The 20,769-nt window shown below is 41.0% G+C and overlaps 1 protein-coding gene across 4 annotated transcripts in view; it reads right to left on the reverse strand.

Annotated features, from left to right (window-relative positions):
- The window catches only part of WWP2 (WW domain containing E3 ubiquitin protein ligase 2), a 1,859,587-nt gene that overhangs the window by 1,170,612 nt on the left and 668,206 nt on the right, over positions 1–20,769 (reverse strand). For all 4 annotated transcript variants that reach the window (XM_044081781.1, XM_044081779.1, XM_044081780.1 and 1 more), the window contains one exon: positions 8,903–8,990. In XM_044081781.1, coding sequence (XP_043937716.1) covers positions 8,903–8,990 — 88 coding nt within the window. The remainder of the gene's footprint in view (positions 1–8,902; positions 8,991–20,769) is intronic.

Here is a 20,769-nt window from a genome sequence, read left to right on the forward strand (position 1 = left end):
TGTGGCGGTACTTCTCTGATTGGTAGGTTGCCACTGACGTCCCCTGTAGGCACCCCTAGATTGATTTCTGCCTCTTGGGCGTCTATTTCTGCCTCTCTGTGCTCTGGAGTTGTCTGGAAAGGACCAATTCTTCGAAGGCCAATTTCTGCTAAACCTCGGAGGTTGGACCTGTAAGAAATCCTTGACTGTTTGGACAGATTTTGCTTTTTCTTCCACCTTCTTCAGAACCTCCTGTGCAGGGGAGCCAAACAAACTTTGTTTCTCCATGGGAGCATCTAGGAGTTTTGATTTAACATGATCTGGTAAGGACTGTTCTTTTAACCATGCATGTCTGCGAATCACTGTTCCAGTCATAGCTGATCTAAAGGAAGCCTCCAGTGCATCATAGCCACATTTTAAGAAATGGTTACTGACCTGCTGAGAGTTATGTACCAAATCCTGAAGAGACTTGCGGTCTATAGGTTCAGGAGAGGACAGTTTTTTATTTAGCTGGTCTAACAAAAATTCCTGATATTGAATCATGTGAAATTGACAGTTTAAGGCCCTAGCCGAAAGAGCAGCAGAAGAATAAACCTTTTTACCCCATCTCTCTAATGCTCTAGATTCCCTATCAGAGGGAAGAGGGTTTTTGGCAGAAGCAGCTGCCACACCTTTCGGGCCCTGTGAAATGGTTTCTGGATCTGCAACAGGAGCCTTATACAAATGGTAGTGTGTGTCCGGGACCCTGTAATATCTGTCAGGCTTGGCAGGGGCCGGAGGAAGAGAATCAGGAGCAGTACAGGCATCATTAAATGCATTGTCAACTACTGTTAGTACTGGAGGAATGGCTAAAGGCCTATGCTGTGGTAAGTGTAAGAAGGTCCTTAGCCTTTTCCTTGAATCTGAAAAATCCTGGCCCTGCCATTGGAAATGCTCCCTCATAGCATGTAAGGTTTCCCCAAAAGAAAATTCCTCAGGAGGAGAAGCAGAAGGAATGGAGTCTTCTGCATCAGAATCCTCATAAAGAGAATATGGGCCTTCCTGAGGGTCTGTAATGTCTGAGTCCTCCGAGGAAAAGTCTGTAGAGACAGGTTCCGGGGGTTCAGTCCTAGGCCTCTTATCTGAAGGGGGCTGAGAGGCCCTGTCTGGGTGAGGTTGTGATCCCCTGATCAAAGAAATGAGATCCTCAGCCAGGCTATTTGTGAACTAGAGGTAGGCCTATGTGGGGTAGTTTTAGCAGGTAAGGCCTTAGAAGATTTAGCTGCTTTAGCCCTGGCAAAAGCCTTGATGGACATAGAAGCAGGGGGTCTAGCAGCCCCACGTGCAGGGGTAGATATGTCTAAAGGAACAGTATTCGACAAATCTTGGGAGCCTGCTTCTGTAGCAGTAATATCAGTAGCAGATTCGACCATTGTCTGTGAGGCCTCGGCTATAGGAGGCATGCTTTTGGTAGAAGGAAGAACCGAGGACTCGGTTTCAGCCGAAACCGAGACACTCGCGGTTGGCCTAACCGCGGTTTCAGTCGAAACTGCGGACCGTGAGTGTTGGTCCTTTTCCTTGCGCTTTTTAGCTATTTGTGTAGTCGGAGTCTCCGACGGCATTTTGTAAGCAAAAGTGGGACCAAAAAACTCCTCTGCAAACTCCGACCAACGTCTAAGCGTTCGTCGGTTGAAGGAAGCACAGGCTAGACAAGCTGATACGTCGTGGTCTAGGCCTAAGCAAGGAAGGCAGTAAGAGTGGAAATCCTTATGAGGTATTTGTTTCCCACAAGTTAAACAATTATTTACTTTTTCTGACATCGGCTGAGGCAAGAAAGAGTCCCCAACGGGGTACTTAGCTTTTTAGAAGTCTTCGGTAGTAGAAATCTCTGGATCTGACCGACCGGCACTTGTGAACAGCTTCTGCTTCGGGCACCACGCAGCAAGAAAGACTGAGGAAAATGGCGTCGGCTGATGCCTTTATACCCAATAAACAGCAGCTATGACGTCGGGTGGAGTGCGACATCAGCCAAAGCCAGACCCAGACTTTGGAATCCGGCCAACCGAAGGGCTGCCTGAGGCAGGACAACCCATATGTTAGGACTGCAGATGCATCCTTGAAGGACATCCAAATGTTTCTGATGCTGCTTAGTTCAGAAGCCAAGAGGTACACACCTTTCTATATGCGGTATTAATTGCCTAGTAAATAAAACACAGGAGTACCAGTGAGTGTGTGCATGTGTGTGTGTAAGTGTGGGAGTATGACCAAATGTGCTGCTATGTGTACATATAAATCAGACTGCTACATCTGCTCTGTATGAGTGGTGTGAGAGTGGGTATGTAGATTTGACTGCCACACATTGTTGTGTGCGTGTGTGTGTAAATGACCTTTTCTTACCTGCTACTGGACCAGCCCTTGGCTCTGTGGACTCATCCAAATCTGTCTCTCAAGCCTTTTTGGGTTAGAGCACTCAGCACACCAGTTTACACAAAAAATATATATCAAAATGTTTAAGCTGTCACTATTCATCAGGCAAATTAATTATCCCTACCCAAGCTCCCTGTCTGGATCCCCAATCTGTATTTGATGTATTACTTTTCAGTATCTTGGTAGTACTTTCAAAGTTCAGATATCTCTTCTTAAAAACAAAAAAAAAAAAACTTTCCTGGTCCATAGCTGAACTGCCTTTCTCCAACTTAAATGTAGGTCATAACCAGTATAGCTGGACCAAGAAGCACTCTTTTTAAAGATCAAAACTGGCTACTACATGTTGTAAGGCAGCTTCAATTTCCAGGCTAATTTCATAAATAATTTGTTTAAGAAAATGGGCAATAATCCTTACGAGCATGATATACTGCAATTACTAATGGTGCAATAATATCTGCAAGATGTGTATCTATCCATGGGGATAATTTGTTACAATAAATTACACCATAGCAAAAAAACTCCAATCTTCCAGAGTGGGTATGTTTATAGCTGCAGCATCTAGTCACTGCTTGTAGCCTAGGTCTAGCTTGGACAAGTTCTGCAAACTTTATAAGAAGCTGATTGGCTCCTGAAACTTCCTGAAGCCAAATACATCCAGAAATCACAGAAATCACAGGAAAAAAAAACATCTCAAAGACATCCCAGAACCAAGTCAGTCACATTTTGCAGTTTATTTAGAGCTAAAATACAACTGGAATGCACTAAATTGCAATTTTATGTCCAGGTCTTCTGAAAGTCAGGAGCTTCTACCATTTCAATGTGTTGCTAGATTCTTTCCACAAAAAGAGCCCAAAGTGAATCACTGTCAGCTTGGGAATTAGATATATTGTATAAATGAAGTCAATGTTGAGCTGACACATGACCTGAATCAAATAAAATGACTTTAGCACATTCTAAACAGCCCTCCACACTCCTGAACCTCTCACTGTTTCATACCACTCTGACACCTACCAGCAGTTATTCCATATTGATTTTGATTACAATTAACAACAAAGCTATAAAGCAAAACAAACAGCTTTCAGCCATAACAATTTGTACAATCCCTCATGAAAATGCAAGTCAGATGCAGTCTGTTCAGTACTCCACTTCTTATTATATAAGAGAGATCCATAACCTTCTAACCATACTTTTTATATAAAAAATTACAGTAACAAACTATTCAGTTGATACATTCCCAGTCCCATAACATCCAAAGCACATCATACCTAAAGAAAGAGAACACAGAAGAAAACAAAATGCATAAACATCCCCCTCTCAAATCTACTGAATACATGCCTCTCAACTGTACAAATTTTTGCAGAATGTCCATATTTTTACCATATTTTGGTCCGTTTTTCATAAAATTGTGGTTTTCTGACAAATCATTAAAAACTGAAGTTAGAAAATAATGACAGACATATGAGTTTCAGTATTTATATCCTTCAGAAAATTCATGCTAATACAAAACCTGTTATTCTATCAACTTTCCACGTTTGTAAGAGTAATATTTAAAAACTGTCCCTATTTTTGGGCCTTTGTCCACTTTTATTTATGGCTTTGTCCAAATTTCTTGCTCTAAGATGTTGAGAGGTACTGAATACAAGGGCAAACAATAAAAAGTGATGTAAAACTGGTTGTTAGAGCAAAGAATTAAGGCTATGAGTGTTTAACTATCTGCTTCCTATCATCCAGGATTTCATTCTCTCAGCCTTCATGTGCCTTTGATGCAGTTCTGGTCAAGTCATTTAGGCAGTGCCTAGAAGCAAATGGAAAACTAGGCCAGGCTATGCTCCTGTGTATTCTCTTGGACTGCATGCCTAGTAACTACCACTATTACCATTTATGGACAAATTCCTCAGTGGTGAGGATCATAATGGTATTTGCACCTGTACTATACAGTATCTTATGAATCTGTGCCCCAACAGACAACTTCAACCTTACTAACACCAGTCTCCTCAACTAAAGACTCCTCACCTACCCCAAAATCTAGATTAGAAAGAGAAGGAGTATCATGGGATTCAAATAGTGATCCTTCCTCAAAGACTATAATCAGATCATTACTAGAAGGATCTGCAAGCTCATTATTAACTACAAAGTGAGGCATCCTGTTCAAAAGTAGGAAGCTTGCAAGGCTGTTTAATTAAATAACCTAGTCAAAAATGCCATGTCTGTACACATCTACTGCACTTCAAAAAATACAATTCCCTTACACAGTGTACAAAAGTATTTAGAACAATATTTTGACAAATGAGAAGAGTAATTTAAAGTACAACAAACGAGAGGCTGACACACACAATGAGCAATATAATGCCAACTCAGAATAGCAACGATTTTTAGAATGCAACACAGCTTAGAGTTTTCAGTATGGAAATCAGTGGAGAGCTCCCACACCCAAATCTACAAATCAGATCTGACCATTATGCTTCTGACAAAATGCAGAGAAGCACATGACGTCTCAAAAACAGACTGAATGTGCTGAGCTGTTAGTCTCGAGTTCTAAAAAAAAAAGAAATAAACACCTCTTTTTAGTCGCTAATTTTACACAGCCAAACTCTGTCAATAGTACTTAAGATTTACAAGCACCCAGTTTTTTCAAACACATGTCCGGGACTACCAGAACCTCAAAGGCTAAGTCAAGTCAGGTTTGTTAGGTACATAAATCAAGGCAGGAATATGTTGTGGCTTAAAACCAAATGACATTACTGTCAAAAATAATACCAGTCTTGTTGTCTCTGCTCCACCAGAATGCTTAAAATGCATAATGAATCTTTGCTCCTGCAGCTATTGAGAAGAAATCCTGGCATCAGCAACAACAGCATATCAAAGATGTGTTAGTGCAATAGAAGCTACTTTATCAGGTCCAAGAAACAAAGTCTCTTTTCAGTAGCTGCAACCTTTCATTTTGGCTCCCAAGTCTAAGTAGGCAAGTCCCATGCAACAGATTCAGCAGCATAAAAAAGATTTTGAGTTTTCTGTCTCAACATGCTCCATAATTTCAGTCCATAAAGAATACAATATGGTCACCAGAAAATCCATAAGATCAATGTGTTAAGACTCTTCAGAGGAGCCCACCTTCCATCCAAATGACCACCTACACAAGCTTAGACTTCATACATACGTTAACTTCAGAAGAAATATAAATGGAGCTCACCTCTGCAGCCCCTAACTGTTCATAATATCCCATCCATACTTCTCAACCTGGAAACATCAAGAATCTGGATAAGGCCCATGAAAAATAGGTACAAATCTGCATGCTGATTAACAAAATTTGCATACACAATTACATAACCCCACCCACTCAAATGGAATTGTGGGATACCACCTTTCAAATGCAAACTGAAGAACAGACAACCAAAATATGGCACCAGTGTCCCCCTGCAGCCATTCCAATGTCCCATTACCTGGCTATTTCTCCCCATTTACCATAAACACTAATGTGCATACTGCTTTACTTCTATAATGATCATTTGGATTTTATTTTTACATTTTATAGCACAATGCACAAACACTAATACACATCTGCTAACCAAAGCAATACTGTCTCACAATAAAAATAGACTTAACATTAAAACTTCTCTGCCCTTGAAACTCATATTCATTGAAACAGCATTGAAACCCACACCACATCCAAAAAAAAAATGCATCTGGCCAGTGGTGGAAAAAGATTACCTTTGGGTTATTTTTAAATCACAGGCCCCTTGAACACAAAACAAGAAACATACATGTGTTCCTTGATCCACCTTCCTGACTTTATTAAATTATATTCCTTGTATAATACAGCAGACTCGTTAGACTTAGAGCACATTTTAAATTTATTGTATGAACATTTTTCCAGTAGGGAATGAAACAAAATGGATGAACCCATAATGACAAAACTGCCCAATTCAGAATATTTCCATCATAAAAGTCTACTTTCGCACACACACACACACACACACACACACACACACACACACACACACACACACACACACACACACACACTCTTCTCTGCCAAGTTTTGAACCCAGGACCCTGTGCATTACAGTCAGAGCAACATACCACTATGCCAAATCAGCAGTTTCCTGAAAGACTGGAAGACTGAAACTTAAACGGCTAAATTCAGTTCTCACTTCTCACCATAGCTCTCAATCTCTTAGCACAAAAAACCTGGACAAAGCAAATAATGGGGGAATACAGAATTCAGTTCTCACTTCTTACCATAGCTCTCAACCTCTTAGCACAAAGAAAACCTGGACAAAGCCAATAATGGGGGAATACAGCCACAAAAATAAGGACACATTTCAAATACTGATCTTATAAACTTGGAAAATTGCTAGAATAAAAGGTTTTGCGCTACCATTTATTTTCTGAAGAATATGAAGTCTGAAATTCAAATGCCTGTCATTATTTAGTGAATTCAATCTTTCACAGATTTTATGAGGAACAGAACAAAAATATGAGGCATACATCTGGAAAGTTTTCACAAATGGTAGTGGGTAGGGACTTTAGGCTTTTGTTACCTATACCCAAGTACAGGGTTTGAGCCTGAGTACCTCTAGCTACCAGGTATATTCACCTGGGGCATTTTACACACACACACACACACACACACACACACACACACACACACACACACACACACACACACACACACCATGCTACCCTCGTGGCTTGTTCTGTTCCCAGCAACCAGCTTGCAGCTATCCATTAACAGCTAAGAAACTCTCATTCCATTCTCTCACAACCAGAAGTGCATGCATGTTGTGGAGCTCAATTCCGACAGGCTGGCAGGCCATTTCACAGAGCTGATGTCATCACGCACGTGATGTCGTCAGCTCAAAAAGCCAAAACAATTCAAATAAAAAAGCAGGGAAATTCAGAAATTTAGGGGTGCCACTCGGGAATTGTGGCACCCCATTAAATGAACCTCAAAACTCGATAAAAACTGAGTAATTCGGTACGGTTGGGAGGTATGGTCCCATCAACTCTGACATGAAGGTACCACACTAACACTGCCTCTAGTAGGAAATGTTTCTGGGATGTCTAGTGTCATATCCCAGTTAAAAAAAGTAAGTAAATAAATAATGTAAAATAAATAAATCTTTTAGATTATAATTTCATATTTTGAACTTTGTTCCCTAAATATTGTGAAGTTTCATTACATTCGCATTCTGCCAGTCTTTACTCATTCATAGCTCTATAGAATAACGTTTGGCTCAGTACCAGTAGATAGCTGAAGTGATGCAGCTAGTCCATGGCAGCTGCTCATTCCTTCCCTTTTATCTCCAGTGCATGCCAGCATCTGGCACTACTGAATGCTTGTTTAATCTTTCCTGGTTAATGTTATTAATTTTCATTGGTGTAACAAAAACTAAAATAAACTGAGTCATAACAGCCAACCCACCCAGTTAACAAATAAAAATAAACAAATAAAAGGTCTTAACGGGATGGAAAAATTTTTTTTTTGTCTACCATCTATTGTCAGGGGATAGAGATGGAGCATGATGCTATTTTGCAAAGACATGGCTAAGAATAGTAATATCCTTTTCAGTTACCTAGCAGCTTCGTACATGAGATATAATACAACTAGTATTTGGGCATAAGTGTAAGCCGTCACCTATAAAGATATTTGAAAATATTGCTAAATGCAGATAGCTCAGAGTCGCATATACCATTAATAAGAAGAAGAAACTTCCTTTTGGTGACTTCAGTGTACCACCTAAGCTATGAACAGATACAGGAGAAAGGAAGACAAAAGAGATGATATCAAGATGGGGGTGGAAAGTTCAAAAAAATGAAAAGCTGTGGACAGCATTTCTGAAGAAAAAAGGTTTACATCTTTTTTCATCAAGAACACATTTGCTGAGTTGGCTAACTCATTAAAAGTGCTCCTAATAAAGTCCCACAACTTAGGAACACATTGAGGGGACTCTGCCCCCCTGCACCAAACCATGAGGCAGACTCACCACTTCTCCCTAAATATACTAAATCTAGGACCACACAACACTGAAGAAAGGGTGCACTTTTAATGAGTCATCCCATTCAAGTAAAGTGATCGATATGGACTAGCCTGCAGAAAGCATACTAACGAAATAAGAATGTTTATCTCACCAGTAAATGGCTGAACAAATTTCTTGAATGCATTACAAGTATGGATAAAATCTATTGCTACCTGGTAAGAGGTAAAATCAGAAAACATACTTGAGAAACTTTATTCAAGGCATGCCCTTTAAAATAGCTACATTTTCATTTTAAATATTTACCTAACTGGATTCTTCTTCTTTTGACTTAACTCCTGCTTTCCTGGGTTACGACAGCAAAGCATGATCAAAAGCTGGATATTTCATAGCAGATTTCCTTTCTTATTTCATTACAAATTTTCTTTCTTATTTCTTTGATTTCCTTTCTTATTTCATTGCAAATTTTCTTTTGTATTTCTTTTTCTCCATCTAAACATTTTAATAAAAAAATCATGAAACTAATAGAATTTTCTTACCGGGTTCTGTTTCCTGAGGAAGTGGTAGAGGGTCTTGAGTGAATAGATAAAGCGGTGCCATCCTGATCTTCCTTGGTTTCAAGGGACCCTGAAATTAAGCAGAAGAGACTTGAATAAATTCAAATCACAGGAGGACTTGTAATGCACTTTCAGCATGCTAATACACAATGCAGTAAATGTCTTAGGTAGGAAACAGGGTGAAATGTGTAGACTGAAATATTAAGTACAGAAAACTATATTATACCACAAGTCTAAAAAGTATACTTCAAATACTAATAAGTGCTTGAAAAGTGTGCTAAGAATTTCTAAGTTTGTATGTTTAAAGGTGATATGGCTAGGCATGTTATCGACTATATTACTGCTTGCCTACCATGTTCCCCACACTCCTATGATATAGGACTATTGTGAGCACTCACCATATACTAATATGATACTCGAGATGGCCCTCTGCAATGGGTTTACTCTCTTAAAATACTACTTGTAGTGAAACTCTGCCGACTGACCAACAGGATAGCAGACCATCAATAAAAAGGGGGCAGAGGGTCGGGAAAAAATTACTGCATAAGGTCCAATTGTAGACTGGCTGATATGGTGAAGTACTTGGACGACTGAAATATTTTGCTTGGTAGAATCCCAAGCAGTGACATAACAATAAGAAAGGAAGGAGAGAAAGACATGCCTGAAAAGGGGAATCAGGAAAAAAATGCCCTGAAAAACATTTTTCCATAGAACACAGTACTCTTCAAATGGAAATTCAGACTGTATGTAGTGATGACCAACAACTGCATCTCAAGTGGCTACTGTGATGCCCCTGCACTGGCCCCGGTAATGAAGGAGCCTCAATCCTCATCACTGGTAACAGTGGGGGATGTACACACTGGAAGGATGACAAGTACACACACAGTAAAGTGCAATTTCTCTTAAGAGCACACAGAGATCACAATCAGTCTGGGGCTGGTTGCTCCCTCTTTCTTCAGATCCCTGATAAGACTTCCCACTGGCACACCTACAGGGTTGAGATATCAGCTGAGTGGCCAAGCCAAACCAGCCTCTCTGTCCAACCAGTGTTTCATGTCCCTGCCCAAGTAGCTGACACACACATACTGAGATTTGATTGATATACAAGCGCACACACACACACCTGGGAAAGGCTGGCGCAGGTTTATTAGCTATGCCCACTACTGCCCATACTATAAGGTAGTTCTGACTGCCACCAGCCAACTCTTTATTAGCTACTTAAGGCCCTTAACAAAGGATGTCCATTCCTACTGTGTAATGTTACTATTATCCAAATGGTAGTCTGACCAAGGGCTAGGCTATTTAAGAGTGGCCTGTACAGTGTCACCAAATAGATATGCAAGTACTCTAAATATCTCTGCACAGACCAGCCATAACAAAAAAGTTTAAACATATTTAATAATAAAAGAACAAGACAATACTAAATATGTATTCACAGAGACTTCAGAGTTCAAAATCACAGGAAATATTTAAAACAACATTGCAGGACAGTCTCAAATAAATAAAGAAAACATCTAAGCTATACTTTACTATATTCTTATCTGAATCTAAAAGAGTTACTATGCCCTAAAAACTTTATAGCAATGCAAGTGCTACAAGATGGTGATGAGTGGATGTTTCTAGGTCAAAGACAAGATACAAAATGCCCCCCCCCCACCAGGGAGTTCTTAAATTAATATCAAATATTACTGCTGGGTTAGTTTGGATGACATCACTTTTTATCACCTGACAACAGTTCCCAAGCTAAACCCCTTTTGTCAGAAACTAACAGAAGTTAACATCCAAATATATATCCATCAGATGTTTGCTCAGAGCTGTGCAGCGCTAGGAATTCATAAAGAAATAAAACACTTATGCCTCTCAAACCTAGTAATTACTTATCTTCTAAGACAAAACAAAAAGATTTAGCTCTAGACATTGTGTCTTGTTACTGAACTGAAACCGACAGATAACCTTTATAGCACAATCGTTAAACAATTTAATTTCAACTTATTTTCTTGAAGTTTTGCAAGTTAACCCTCTATGTTCTAGTTTTTACTGTTAAAACATATATATTTACACAATTACAATAGTTTATATACATTTCTATTCTAAGCCAGCAGGATAAGCTGTGGTTACATTTTAGCTCAGTACCTTACACCTTTACACACACTTCTGTATTAATCATATCAATATTCAGAAATGACATAGAATTATTTACAAAATTCCAGATATCTGGGCTGCTAGTATTTCCTTTTGTGACAGCTACAATCAGTAAATTCTAAATAAAGTGCTACAAAAATGCAATTAGTTTGGAAAAATGGCCTTTTACAGCAACAGTCAAATAATGGCTAGAATGTTTACTGCAGAAAGCAATGCAATGGGAAGGATGAGGATGGTTTGCATGGTAAATGTCCCATAACCCCATAAAAATAAAATTAATAATAAAGAAATATGTAAGAGTATGGAAGGAGCAAATAATATTCAAGTTGTGAGGAAAGGGCAGCCACAGAAAGGAATATCAGCAGTGATGTAAAACAGGAAGCAATTCTAACCAAGGCAGGATACAGTATAGTTTCTTCCTCCCAAGACTGATGGTTACCACAGGTGTAACATAACATTTAAATTACAAAACAGAAACAGAATTATTTTTGAAAAAGATGGAAGAAGATTCAGACAATCCTATTAGTATACAAATACTGTCCACCCTTGGGTATAGTAATACTGGATAGTAAAACATGTACAGCTGAAGGATGTGAGAGATCTGAGTTTAAAACTGCTGTTTGACTCAATTGATTTTTGGATTTTCTACATTTAAGGTTTGGATATTTCCATTATTTTTTTGGTCTTATTATAATAAGTGTGGTATATTTTAAACTTTGTTTTACCGCAAAGGATTTTTTTCTTGAAGTCTTAAAAGTTGCGCATTCGGGTCAGTTAGGAAACATTCCTTTTGAATTCATTGATGAAATAGGAATTCAATCGAGGAACTAGGCAACAGTTTTCTTATTTAAGGCATTCACCTACATTTCTCTTCAGCTACACGAGTTCTGGGTTTAAAATGTCTCTTTTACTGCATTTTCTAGAAACTTAATGATGTTTTAGTTGTCTTACCCTACTTTTTACTAAATTAGGGTTTGCAAGCCCCTTGCAGTTCTAATTATACTGGTCACTGATAACTCACACTGATAAGGCACTCCCCATTAGACTCAAAATTTGAGTTAGCCTCTATTTCATATAATCTCATTTCAGCTAGTGCACACTGCAAAATTCAGTGCGTTGAACTGAACTGTGGACTGTTCTTTTCTGCAATTTTCCTTGTTTTAACCAAAGGTAATCAGTTTGCATTTTTAACTTGGTCAGGGACCTTAATCTTGTAGAATCCCTCACAGCAACGGGAGAATTACGAGTTGCTGCAGTATCTGAGCCTTATTTAGTGTTTTGTTTACTGTTTGCATTTTACTTGGTTTGGGAGGCCTAGTCTTGTAGTCTTGTAGTGTATTTCAATATAGTGAGATAATTGTGAATTGCTGCAGGATCTGAACCTCATTTATTACTTTTTACTGCCTTTTCCTGCTTGCATTTTACATGGTCTATGACCTTAGCCTTGTTATATAACTCACAATAATGAGATAATTGTGAATTGCTGCAGAATCTGTCTCACTTATTACATTTCTACTATATTTTACTGTTGCATTTTACTTGGTCTAGGGACCCTTAGTCTTGTAGCATCATTTACAATAGTGAGAGAATTGTGAGTTGCTGCAGGACATGAGCCCCATTTATTGCATATCTACTGCATTTTTTTCTGCCTGTATTTTACTTAGTCTGGGGGAACTTAGTCTAGTCTTACAATATCACTCAAAATAACGAGAGCATTGTGAATTGTTGCAGGATCGGAGTCTCAATTATTCCATTTCAACTGCATTGCTGCTGTTTGCATTTCACTGCAGGATTTGAGCCTTATACATACACTTAAACTCCATTTTTACTGACTGGATTTCTCTCCAATTCATCTTCTATAAACTGTGTTGAGCTGTGCAGCAGTGGTTTGCAGTGCCTATACAGATGCAGGCACTTAGAGTTGCAAATTTTTATATAAAACGTTCTCTGCCATTTTCTCAAGTATACAGCTGAATGTAGAGCAGCTAGTTTGCCTGCTGAGAAGCATTATCCAAACAGTGCTGTTTTAGATCAATCTTAGACCTCTTCTCCCAAACCAACATCACCAAACCCTGATTGCACCACCCCTCGTAAATCAGAAAAAAAGAGGATCCACAGCCATGGATATGCACTTTCTTACTTTCTCAGTAGCCAGTCTGGTGGAAATGGGCCTTCTGAGACAATGTAGCAACTGTCTTACGTTTACTGAAAACCACCTTATTCTTAAGCAGACTGACACGGTACGCAAGAGATGTAATTATACTGTCTTTGAAGGCAAAGCTCTTGCATACAGACACAGATATCTCCAAACAGGTTGCCAGTAACACACACACTACACCTATTATGGATCAGACAAATATACTCACACATGCTAAGGCTCTTAAATGCAATCTACCAAAACCTCAAAGGCCTCTATATGCTGCCTCAGCAACCTCCAGAACACCCTACAAAGATAGCACTTCCCAGGACACATGCAACTATATCTCACAATGTGTCAATCTCTAAGCCATTAATGCAAACTGACACACAGCACAATATACTGGTCATTGGAGCCTCTACTGTGAGACACACTGATGCCCCACTCACCAAGCTGAGCGAGGAGACAGTCATGGTCAGTTGCCTATCAGGGGAAAGGGTACACCAGCTCACACATGCACTCAGGACATTGAACCACAAGTACTAGTATGACTCTGTCATGGTGTAAGTGGGTGTTAATGGCCTGAAACGTACCTCCCTGTACTATACATGAAGAGAGATATGACAGAACTTCCAGATTATGAGCTCTAGGCGGATATTAGCCTGGCATTGAGCAGCATTCTACCTTCTCCAAGGATGATACCATAATAAACAAAAGATGATTGACTTTAACAATTGGCTTAGTTACTGGTGTCATTCTAGGGGGCTACAATATTTGTCAGCTTGGGAGGACATGATCAATAGACAATGCTACTTTGCCAGGGATAGTCTGTACCGGTCTCCACTAACCTTTGGAATACTGGCCAAAACATTATCCACTCCGATAGTGGCTTTTTAGGCAATGCCAGTCTGATAAACCTTCCAACATAGTTAATTCTACACAAAAACTAAACATGTTACCGCTCAATGCTAGAAGTCTCAACTAAAACTTCCACTCCTTGGAAGCGCTCCTCATCCTGGGAGAGACGGAATCTGTGCAGTTACTCAGACAGGGTTTAAAGCTGTGGAAGGCACCCCAGCAGTATAAGACTATAACGCCTTCACATGTTTAGACAAGCTACCGCACAAGAAGGGACAAAAGGCAGATGTTTATCAATCTATGTAAAAAGTAAGCACACCTCAAGATTGGTCAAATAATATGACATGCTTAAGCTACTCCATGTCCAACTAACCTTAGGTAAAGTTGGATATGATATTCTTGCTAGCTAGTCCCTGTCTATGACCCATTATGTCCATACCACATACTTGAATATATTGGAGAGACACACAATTTAGACCAACACCATACTCATGGGTGATTTCAACTATCCCACCACAAAAGTACAGTTTTGTACCTACCATAGATGTAGATGTTCGAGCGTAGACACTGCTGAAGTCATTACACTTGGGTTATCCTGCCATCAGGCGGTCTCACAGTCGGCCAGAGTTCCAAAGTCTTGGTCCGGCGTCGGTTGCTGTCGCCTCCTCCCTGACGTCAGTGCGACAGGGGTATATAAGATGCAGTCGACACCATTTTCTTCAGTTTTTCTTGCCCCAGATGTCAGGTGCCTCTAAATATGTAGGCAATTCCAATTGCTAATAAAACATACATAAGGAAAGCAATAAACAACTTACAGCTACCAGCAAATACTCCCCATAGGTAGTAAGAGTAGAAGACATAGGTACATACCAGCCAGTACGAGGGGAAGGAGGGAGGGTAACCCGGACTGCAGCAGTGTCTACACTCGAACATCTACATTTATGGTAGGTACAAAACTGTACTATGTTCATCGTGTTACACTGCTGCAGTTATTACACTTGGGTGGAATCCCAAAGCTGAGGAAGGGTGGCTGGTCCTATAAGGCATTAGGGGTGGCTATAAGGTCCTGCAGCACTGCAGTGGGGAAGCCAGCTCTGGATTTAGAGTAAAGAGGCAGATGGTAATGCTTGGTGAAGGTGTGCACAGAACTCCAAGTTGCTGCTTCCAAAATATCCTTGGTAGGTACTCCCCTGAGGTAGGCAGTTGAAGTGGCTGTTGCCCTGGAGGAGTGAGATCTAATGCTGCTAGGCACAGGTTTTCCATGGTATGTGTAGCAGAAACATATACAATGTCCTATCCATTTTGAAATAGTCTGTTTTGAAATGGCTTTTCCCTGTGCTCCTGCAGCATATGCTACCAATAATTGCTCAGATTTTCTGAAAGCTTTGGTTTTGTCCAAGTAGAAGCGTAACTGTGGTTTAGGATAAAAAGTTGGCAGGTGAATAGTTTGGTTTAGAGCCACACTGGATACCACCTTTGGCATAAAAGTAGGGTTAGTTCATAAAGACACCCTGTCCTGGTGAAAAATGAGGACAGGTTCCACTGCCATTAGTGCCTGTAATCCTGAAACTCTTCGTGCTGATGTTATTGCCAGGAGCAGAGCAGTTTTCCAAGAGATATATTTTAATTCTGCTGTGTTGGCTTGTTCAAAAGGAGGTAAAGTTAGCTTCTCCAAAACAAAGTTGAGGTCCCAAGTTGGAGTAGGTGCTCTATGGGGCGGTCTTATGTTTTTAGCCCCTCTGAGGTACTGTTTTAACAGAGGATTAGAGAAAACTGGTGGATCCGTGTTGTAATGAGCAGAGATGGCAGAGGCGTGGATCTTGATGGATGAGAAGGAGAATCCTTTGTCCAGCATCTCAGTTAAGTATTGTAGTATCTAAGGAATGTTTGGGACAAGAGGGTCAGGGTTGTGAGCCTGGTTCCAGGCAGAGAATCTCTTCCATTTATCCGAATAGGCTTTCTTGGTACTAGGCCTTCTGGTCTCCAGAATGACATCCGTAACAGCTTTGGAGAGAGGCATTGCTTGCTTGATTAAGGAATCTTCCATGCAACTAGGTTTAAGGTCTTTAGCTGGCTGTGTAGTATTTGTTTGTTGTGCTGAGTCAGCAGATGTGGGATTTGAGGCAAAATCCAGGGTGGTTCTTGTGCTAAGCTCTTTAAGAATGGCCACCCAGTCTGATGCAATCAGGATCATCTTTGGATCTTCCTGCCTAGCTTTTATGAGTACCTTTGGCAGGAGAGGTAGTGGTGGGAAAGTGTATACTTGTAGGTTCTCCCAGCTGAATGAGAGGGCATCCAATTTCCATGCCTGTGGATGGTAGCTCCTTGTGCAGAATTTTTGTAGCTGGCAGTTTATTGGGGATGCAAACAGATATATGTCCGGGCTCCACCATTTCTGTGTTATCATTCTGAATATTTGTGGATTCAACTCCCATTCGTGGGGATCCATGATGTTTCTGCTTAAGTCGTCTGCCAGTGTGTGTTTTTCTCTCCTGGCAGGAATTGCGCTTGCAGATGAACTTGAATGTTTATAGCTGTGTTCCATAAGGTCATAGCTTGTCTGCATAGGGGGTAGGAGTGAGTGCCCCCTTGCTTGTTTATGTACCACGTAACTGTGGTGTTGTCTGTCTTTAGTAGTAGTTGTCCTGCATGCAACAGGTCCTTGAAAGCTATAAGCGCACTTTGTACAGCTAGCATCTCTTTTTGATTGATGTGAAGGTGCCTTTGTTCTGCGGTCCACGTGCCCTGAATACATTTGCCTGCCATGTGTGCTCCCCAGGCGTAATCCGATGCATCTGTTGTCAGTGTTTGCCTGGCTGTGGGTTGTGTAAAAGGCTGTCCCTTGTTGAATTGACAAGCTTGAGCCCACCATTGAAACTCCTGTTGAAGGCAAGGGATTAGTGGTATAACTGTTTCCAAACTTTGACAGTGTTGAGACCATACATTCTTTAGGTACCACTGGCATATGGAATTAGTAGTATGCAGGATGCCATGTAACCCAAGGCCTGCAGAATTTTTCCTGCAGGGAGCTGGGTCTTTGTTGCCATCAATTGAAAGTAGTGAGTCAGATGTCCTTGTTTGTCTGGCGTGAGATAAGCCATCTGGGCCGTTGTGTTCAAGCTGGTACCTAGGAATATAATCTCTTGTGAGGGCACTAGTTTTTATTTCTTTTCGTTTACTGTGTACCCCAGGCAACTTAACTTTTTTACAAATGCCAGATGCTTTAGAAGAATGTCCTTGCTCTCTGCTTGAATCAGGCAGTCATCCAGGTACAGATAAATTTGAATTCCTTTCGTTATGCAAAATGCAATTACTGGTGCCAGGCACTTTGTGAAGACCCTGGGCGCAGTAGATAAGCCAAAGGGCAGTGCAGAGAATTGGTAGTGCATTGAACCAGCTATGAATCTGAGGTATCTTCTGCAGTTCTGTCTGATACGGACATGCAGGTATGCCTCTTTGAGGTCCAAAGTCACGAGCCAAGCTTTCTTGCCCAGCATGGGAAGAAGCTGCTGTAATGTCAACATTTTGAAATTCGGAACATCCAGGTAAGTGTTTAGAGATGAAAGATCCAGAATGGGCCTCCAGGCTTTGTCCTTTCTGGGTACCAGAAAGAGTCTTGAGTAAAATCCTTGTCCTTGTGCCTGTGATGGTACCTTTTGAATAGCTCTCATATCCATGTGTGCTGTAATTTGTTTTTGAGCCTCTCCCATTGATTTGGTGGCAGATTTGGCATTCCTTTTAACCTTGGCAGAGTGTGAAACTGTAACCTGTAACCTTGAAATACAATGTTGAGAACCCATTTGTCTTTGGTGGTCATTTGCCAATTGTGGTAGAAGAGTGCCAGTTTTCCTCCCAAGGGGGCTGCCAAGAAGGATTTGTTTGGCAGCTGTAGTGGGAAGTCATTGGAGCTGCTTTTTATATGGTTGTGGCCTGTCTTCCCCTTCTTTCTGGCCTGATGCAACCCATTGTCGAGGCTTGTAAGGACCTTGTGTTTGACCTCTACCTCTTGGACATCTGTATCTTCCCCTTTGAGGTCTGTCTGTAATTGGAAAGGACCAATTCTTAGTTGGCCAGTTTCTGCTAAATCTAGGAGGCTGAACCTGCAAGAAATCCTTCACTGTTTGCATAGATTTTGTCTTATCCTCCATTTTCTTTAGTACCTCTTCTGCCTTAACTCCAAATAACACATCCTGCTGCAAAGGTGCATCCAATAATTTTGCTTTAACATGATCTGGTAACGTATGTTCTTTTAACCAAGCATGTCTTCTAATGACAGAGCCTGTAACTGCTGCTCTGCAGGAGGCCTCTAGAGAATCAAAACCACACTACAAAGTATACTTTCCCACTTGTTCATCTGCATGCAATAAATCCTGCATTTCTTTAAAATTAGGAGGATCTGATTCTGGAAGCATTTTTTGTTTTAACTGAGACAGTAAAAATTGCTGATATTTTAGCATGTGAATGGCAATTTAAGGCTGTCATTGCTAAAGTTGCAAACGTATATACTTTCTTTCCCCATCTGTCTAATGCTCTGGAATCTCTGTCAGAGGGAACTGGATTCTTGGCTGATGAGGCCTTAACCACTTTGGGTCCCTGAGAAATAGTTTCAGGGTCAGCTACAGGGCTTTTATACAGAAATGTATGTGAGTCAGGGACTCTGTAGTATCGGTCAGGTTTAACAGGGGCTGGAGGTAAGGAATCAGGATTTAAGCTGGATTCAGTATACACATCATCCACAATATCTAACATTGGCGGAAGGGCCTGTGTTGAGGTAATAAAAGGAAGTCTCTCAGCCTTTTCTTGGATTCTGAGTAATCCTGGCCTTCCCAGTGGAAATGCTCCCTCATGGTATGTAGGGTTTCCGAAAACGAGTAGTCCTCAGGCGGTGAGGCTGATGGAATTGATTCCTCAGCATCAGAATCCTCATAAGGGGGTAAAGAGTATCCTAGGTCTGAGGATGAATCAGAAGAGATGGACACCTGGTCGGATGAGTCATAGTCTGCATCCTGTTTAGGCCTTGTATCAGGAAGAGGATGGGACCCCCTGATCAGAGTAATTAGGTCTTTGGCCATTTTGAGCATTTGTTTCTTAGGCATGGAGGCCTGTCCTGGAGAATGCTGTATTTGTTTCTTTGACTTTAAAGGAGGCTTAGACTTAGCTGAGGGTTTAATGCTTAACTGTCTAGGTCTGAAGACACCCTCAGTAGCTGTGGGTTGCTCAGCTACTCCGGATCCCTCTGAAAGGTTAGTCTTGGTAGGCTGAAGAGCTTGTGCATCCGAAGGCCCAGCCATCTCCACGTGGGAGTCAGAGGCAGCTTGTGGTTCTACAGAAGCGGTCGTCAGGGGCTGCGAAGGTGCCTCGCTGAAAACCGGAGAACCAGTGACTGGTCTGGAAGAGGCTTCGTCGTCAGTTTTGGGCCTCGGATGCCTATCCTTGTCTTTGCATTTTTTGTGTATTCCGGTCGTCCTAAGTTCCGACGGCATGGTATAATTGAATTTTCTACCAAAATAATGTCGGGGAAAATCAAACCGACATTTAATAGTGCACTTGTTAAACCTAGCACAAAACAGACAACCAGTAACGTCGTGGTCAGGGCCTAGGCATGGGATACAATAGGAATGGAAATCCTTATGAGGTATTTGCTTCCCACAAGAAATACAGTTATTAACTTTTACTGACATCAGTCTGAGGCAAGAAAAAGTTTCCCAACAGGGTACTTAGCTTTGTAGAAGATTTCAGTTCTGGATTTGGAATGAAAATCTCAGGAGACGGCTGACCGGCACTTGCGAACTGCTTTTGCTTCAGGCACCGCGCGGCAAGAAAGACTGAAGAAAATGGCATCGGCTGTATCTTATATACCCCTGTCACACTGACGTCAGGGAGGAGGCGACACCAACCGACGCCAGACCAAGACTTTGGAACTCTGGCAGACTACGGGACCGCCTGACGGCAGGATAACCCAAGTGTAATGACTGCAGCCATGTAACACGATGAACATCTGGAAAACATACACAACCACTAACATGTACGCTCAAAGATTCTTGGATTTTGACATTGCAAGCACCCTGGAACAGCTAGTCTGCACACCTACTTCCTTGTTATGTAATGTTCTCAATGCGCAGATCAGATCACAAAGCAGTCACCATTGAAATACCTATAAAGGCTGAACTCCCAACAAACCCGAGAACATTTAAGAATTTTTCTAAGGATAACTACCTCCTATTAAGCGATAGCATAGCTGAATTCCAAGCCCCACAACTAAAGGAACACAGAGACCTACACAGAAGAATTTACAGAAACCCTTTACAGTCATGTACATAACAGCAATACCAAACCAAAATAAACTTAAGACAAACTCCAAAAACAAGCCCCCTTGGTGGAACCCCTGCATAAATAGGTTGTACAAGAAAAGAAAGACAATCCTGTTCAGAACTAGGAAGGGCTATGCCCAAAAGACAAAAAAACAATCACTCATCAGTCTCAAAAACACAACTCAAGGGAGTAATCAAGTCCACTAAAGCCAACTTTGAGCCTCCTAGGCTAAGGATAAAGTACAGTTTTGTACCTACCATAAATGTAGATGTTCGAGGATCCACATTGCTGCAGTCCTTACTATTGGGTAGTCCGCTGTCCAGTCGGCCCGAATACCAGAGTATATGGCTGACGTCGGTCAGGGCGCATTAGACTGACGTCAGTACGTCAGGGTACTAAT

This window comes from Protopterus annectens, chromosome 8.part1 (assembly GCF_019279795.1).
Source record: "Protopterus annectens isolate FY-2018-M chromosome 8.part1, PAN1.0, whole genome shotgun sequence".
Taxonomy (NCBI): domain Eukaryota; kingdom Metazoa; phylum Chordata; order Ceratodontiformes; family Protopteridae; genus Protopterus; species Protopterus annectens.